Source organism: Dermacentor variabilis, chromosome 6, assembly GCF_050947875.1.
Source record: "Dermacentor variabilis isolate Ectoservices chromosome 6, ASM5094787v1, whole genome shotgun sequence".
In the NCBI taxonomy this organism is placed as follows: Eukaryota; Metazoa; Arthropoda; class Arachnida; order Ixodida; family Ixodidae; genus Dermacentor; species Dermacentor variabilis.
Genome location: NC_134573.1, coordinates 39,908,824 through 39,913,378, shown reverse-complemented (window position 1 = coordinate 39,913,378; position 4,555 = coordinate 39,908,824). Strand labels below are relative to the sequence as shown.

The 4,555-nt window shown below is 44.9% G+C and overlaps 1 protein-coding gene across 8 annotated transcripts; it reads right to left on the bottom strand.

The window, feature by feature from the left end:
• Window positions 1-218: 218 nt before the first annotated feature.
• On the bottom strand, window positions 219-2,973 carry LOC142584742 (uncharacterized). 8 transcript variants are annotated; one of them, XM_075694971.1, is made up of 4 exons: window positions 2,753-2,973; window positions 1,563-1,597; window positions 687-761; window positions 219-614 (listed from the first exon to the last, which is right to left on the bottom strand). In XM_075694971.1, the coding sequence occupies exons 1-4, from the start codon at window positions 2,913-2,915 to the stop codon at window positions 588-590; spliced, it is 300 nt and encodes a 99-aa protein (XP_075551086.1). In that variant the 5' UTR covers window positions 2,916-2,973; the 3' UTR covers window positions 219-587. The 8 variants fall into 8 exon arrangements, 2 of the variants coding, with proteins under 2 accessions (XP_075551086.1, XP_075551085.1); XM_075694970.1 differs by having other exon boundaries at window positions 228-618; XR_012828926.1 differs by lacking the exon at window positions 2,753-2,973 and adding an exon at window positions 2,372-2,731 and having other exon boundaries at window positions 230-618.
• Between the last annotated feature and the right edge of the window lie 1,582 nt (window positions 2,974-4,555).

Here is a 4,555-nt window from a genome sequence, read left to right as displayed (position 1 = left end):
CACTGAGGACTACATAGAACTTTATTTTGTATATGTGAGAGAAGTATGTGGATATCACGAGCTTAAGCCAATGTGCGATACACAGACAAAGCAACATGAACTGCATTGAGGGCCACACAACACATACGTAATTAAAGGTGCAAAATATAGGGAGAAGCTTCAAAATACGCTCTGTAGCACTGCAAAGTGTAACATATATTGTATGTGTACAATAAATGTTCAAAAATACAATGCATCAATGTCCCATTTGCCTTCAAGTTTATTATCAAGTTCAAGTTTACTGAAGTTTATTATGAGCATATGTACAACAGGAATCTACTGACACACCCGCAGTCAAGGTGGCTGTTCGAGGTGTGCTGGCTGCCTCAGTGTAAGAAAAAGAAATTGGGTGAATGTCGACACCAGTGCCACTGCTTCCTGCCTCTGACCTGCACGTGCCTCCGCGGCATCTTCGTGCACAAGTGTGTTGGCGTGGCGAAGGAGTCATCCAAGAGAAAGGGTATCGTTTACATGGAGAAGTGGCTGTTCACGTTGCCTGTCGCTTTCCCTCAAATGTTTCCTTGGCGACTAGGGTGACACACCCGCAGTCAAGGTGGCTGTTCGAGGTGTGCTGGCTGCCTAAACGAAAGAAAAAGAAAGAAATTAGATGAATGTCGATACCAGTGCTATTGCTTCTTGCCTCTTACCTGCATTTGCCTCCACGGCCTCTTGGCTTGCGGAGTCTGTATGAGGGAGCTGCTGTGACTAGGCGTAGGCATTGTCTAAGCAAAAAGAAAAGGCCATTCAAATGGGAAATTATTGAAATCAATGCAGTTATGTCTGCTTCTTGCACTCTTCTTGCCCAAAAATTTTCAAACATAGTGTCCAGTACACACCAGGACTTTGACTGCTTCTGCTTTTTACCTGCAGGTGTTGCTGCGAGATCCTTAGTATGGCTGCGTGCAGCATTGTAACACTTGGTGGAGGCATTTGAAGTGGTAGCCAAAAATATAAAGAATCATCCTTGTCTGCACGAATGCTTTCAATTTCTAAATGCAGTGGTAACTATCACTATTAGTGCAAGGCCCCCCACAACTATGCGGCAAGTGCCATAGCTCGAAACTGAATTTTTCCTTTAGTGTTTCACAAGACGTCTGATATGTCCACATTAGATGTGATGTGTTTGTTTTTATTTATCCCACTGTGGAGAGAGCATCATTAAATAGTTTTTTTATTTTTGCTTGTCTTGTTTTTTGGTTTATTTCTGAATTTATCAAGCACCAGTCTCATGATGCTAAAATGACTTATGTAATGGCAATCAGCTTTTGTTTTGCAGAAAAACAACGCATTTCCTGACCCATTGTTTGACATCCCCTCACTCGCATAATTTTGCAGAGTATTCTACCTATATTGACTTACTTGACCTCCACTAAAGAGTCTTGCATTTTCAAATATGACTCTTTCCTTAAAATCATTCGACACTTCTCATAATTTCTGTACCTTGGGCTTCGATACTCTGCATTCACCATTTTTGCTTGTTTCTGACTAAAAATGTCTTCTTTAATTTAGAGCTTAAATTTTACCTTTGGAACACACGGAAGGGCTTGCCATTGCATATCTGCATAAAAGGGAAACATGTTTCATTAAACATTTGCAAAATCCAATTGAAGATTGATGAATGCAGCTTGCAGTGTGATATGACTGAATGAGCCATAAAAGTAACTCATCTCACTTGGTAAATTAAAGCACATATTAGTGTGATGTGCAAGATACGTTACACTAACGTGGTGGGGTTCTCTTGCTTATACAGCAAAATAATCGGTGCGCGAGAAAAAAATTATCTTTGCATACCCCTTGTACACACTGATTTAAGGAGAATGAGCTGGAGCTGTCCACATGATCTACTTATTTTACCTGCGAGTATGGTCAACAAAAATGTGTCCCAGCTGCTTAGTGGTACTCGGGATTATGTCAGTATTGCATATGTGCCTGTTGTCTAAAATAATTGAATTTTGAAAATGCTCGCAGGGATCTGATGTGCATATCTTCAGTTTATGGATACATGTAAAAGACTCAGCATCAAGTGCAAGTGAACGTTCCCGCAGGCCCGGAGTCGATCATGCTAATAGATTCGCTGCACAAATTTGTGACCATAAAAGATATTCCACATGAAATGGCATGCAAGGAAGTGTTGAAAATATTGCACAGTTAATAAAACGCCTACGCTATTAATATGTGGGTTGATGCACTCGTTATGCAAAACGGAGGTGAGGCGTGCAGACAGGACCCAAGAGTAGAGTATTTACAAGCAAACAACACGAGCGCCGCCCACTTCTCTACTCTTGTGTCCTGTCTGCACGCCTCACCTCTGTTTTGCATAATGAATCCTTACCAAGTAGCTGAGCTTTCTGCCGTTCTAAGTCTCGATGCACTCGATTTCGTCCGCATTAGGCACTCGCCTCTTGATTACTTCGTGGCACAGAAATACTCGGCATCAGGCTGTTTGTCTGCTGTGGCCTTTGTAGAAGCATGATTGTTCAAAGTGCAACAATTAAACAGATTCTTTGAGTTGCTTGCGGCTTCGCCAGTACAATTCCGGTGCGCTGGTCCGCCTGTCCAGCAATTTCCTACTGAAGGGAAACCTGCAAATAAAAACACCGCTCCGCATGCAGAAAAATGCTCTACTGTGACGCTTCTCAAACGATTGTGATGCACCACAAGAGCTGCCTACTCGCGTGATATTCTCAACAAGGAGATAAATTTGTTTACTTACATGTGAAGGTATATGCCAGAGCACTTCGGGGCTTCGGTGGCACACAAGGCACGAGTGTGTGTGCCATAGCGTCCGATGTCGACGCGCGATCGCATGTCAAACCTAAACTGTACGAAACTACTACGCATCCAAAAAACAGATTCGAAACCGAAATTCGCGTCATCCTTTATTGCAAGAATGCGTACATCGTGATTTACATAAGTCGCGGACTTAGCGATCGCTTTCTGTAAACATAATATTAACGTACCACCTTCATAAAGCCATCAGGTATGCGTTTTTAGATGAGAAAGCATAAGGTGACCTGTAATTGCTTTCAGCTCTTTCAATAGTAATTGCGCTGGCCACATTGACCAGTAGCAACAGGGCGGCGCCCTAGAGGTTCCCACTTTTCCGGCCCAGCTTTTCCTCTAGAGTCGTTCTACTAACTCTATGCGCTGCAAAGACTCATTTCTGCGTTTGTTTAGAAACCATCGCTCGGCACTACCCTGTATGAAGACTTTCCTGCGCTTGTTAGAAGCCATATCGTTCGGTGCTACCCAGTGTGAAGGTACAGGCGCCCAAATCTTTAACTGGTGTGCGCGAGCGGCGACTTTTCCGTGCGTCAGCGCCGTATGACGGGGCGCGGCTGGAAAGAGTCTGAGGCTAAGCGCATGCGGACAAAGCGCGCTCAGCTGGGCCCATCGTCTGCTAAGCTGTTTCCAGCCTCGCCCCGTCATACGGCGCCGACGCACGGAAAAGTCGCCGCTCGCGCACACCAGTTAAAGATTTGGGCGCCTGTACATCACAAAGTAAAGGAATATAAAGCGTAGTTTTCTGACCCTTTGCTTTTGCATGAATGTTTTCCGGCTTGCTGCGCCGCGCTTACATACGCGGTACGCCCGTGGCACAGCACTTCCGCGTTAACCGACGCTAGGGTGGCTAGAATGGGGAGGTGTGAAGACCGGCCTCTGGAAGCTGGCCCCAAAACGCGTTCCTGCCATGTGACGGCGCTGCCGACCGGGGCGCCGTTTAGGGCGCCGTAGTTTCTCGGGGCGTCTGCATACCTCCGAGCGGGAAAATGATTTGGTAGTGCTTAGTTTTCGTGTTTGAATGCCTTAAAATCTGACCAGACTTCTTTCTCTACATTGTAGATGCTCAGAGAATTTAATGATGTTTCGCTGCTCTCATTCCACATGGAAACAGCGAGCATCGACTACGCAGCCGACACAGCAACGGTTTTTGCCACCACCTCTTGCCGAGATTAGCGCGCTTATGCCTTACCGAAAATATAGTTCATAGGAATTGCCGCGCAAGGCCAGCGCGTTGGAATAACCTTGAATGTGTCGCCCGCACATAAGTGACATATATTTGGGATTGTAACATTACTTTAAATGGAGGAAGTTCATGCAATATATCAGCATTGTGGTGAAGAAATTCTAGAAAGTACGAAGCGCTTGCGACTTAATACATGTTTATTGGAAATAACACAGTTATTGCATAACATAATATTTTTACAAAACGCAGGGCTTAACCTCCTTGACTTTGTTGTGGATGACACACTGATTTAAGCTTTTGAGGAAAAAGTGAATACGTGTTATACAATAAAACCTAGACACCGATCGTGTTAGATCAGCGGAATGCGCAGCCAATCTGTGGCACATTGGCTGCTAGAAACAAGAAATTCTTCACAACTTTTGCGTGCAGTCGCGTAGTGCTAAATGCACGAGTGAACCTGTCCTCGAGTGTCTGAATGAGGTTGTATAGACATGCTGAGGGATCCAGAAGCCCCCCCCCCCCCTAAGACGCCGTCCCGTATGACAACAG

Coding starts and splice junctions, on each gene's coding strand:
- LOC142584742 (XM_075694970.1), bottom strand. CDS start 2,915: ATGACGCGAATTTCGGTTTCGAATCTGTTTTTTGGATGCGTAGTAGTT. Junction 1,598..2,752: donor TCTGGCATATACCTTCACAT/GTAAGTAAACAA, acceptor CCTTTTATGCAG/ATATGCAATGGCAAGCCCTT. Junction 619..686: donor GGCCGTGGAGGCAAATGCAG/GTAAGAGGCAAG, acceptor TCTTTCGTTTAG/GCAGCCAGCACACCTCGAAC.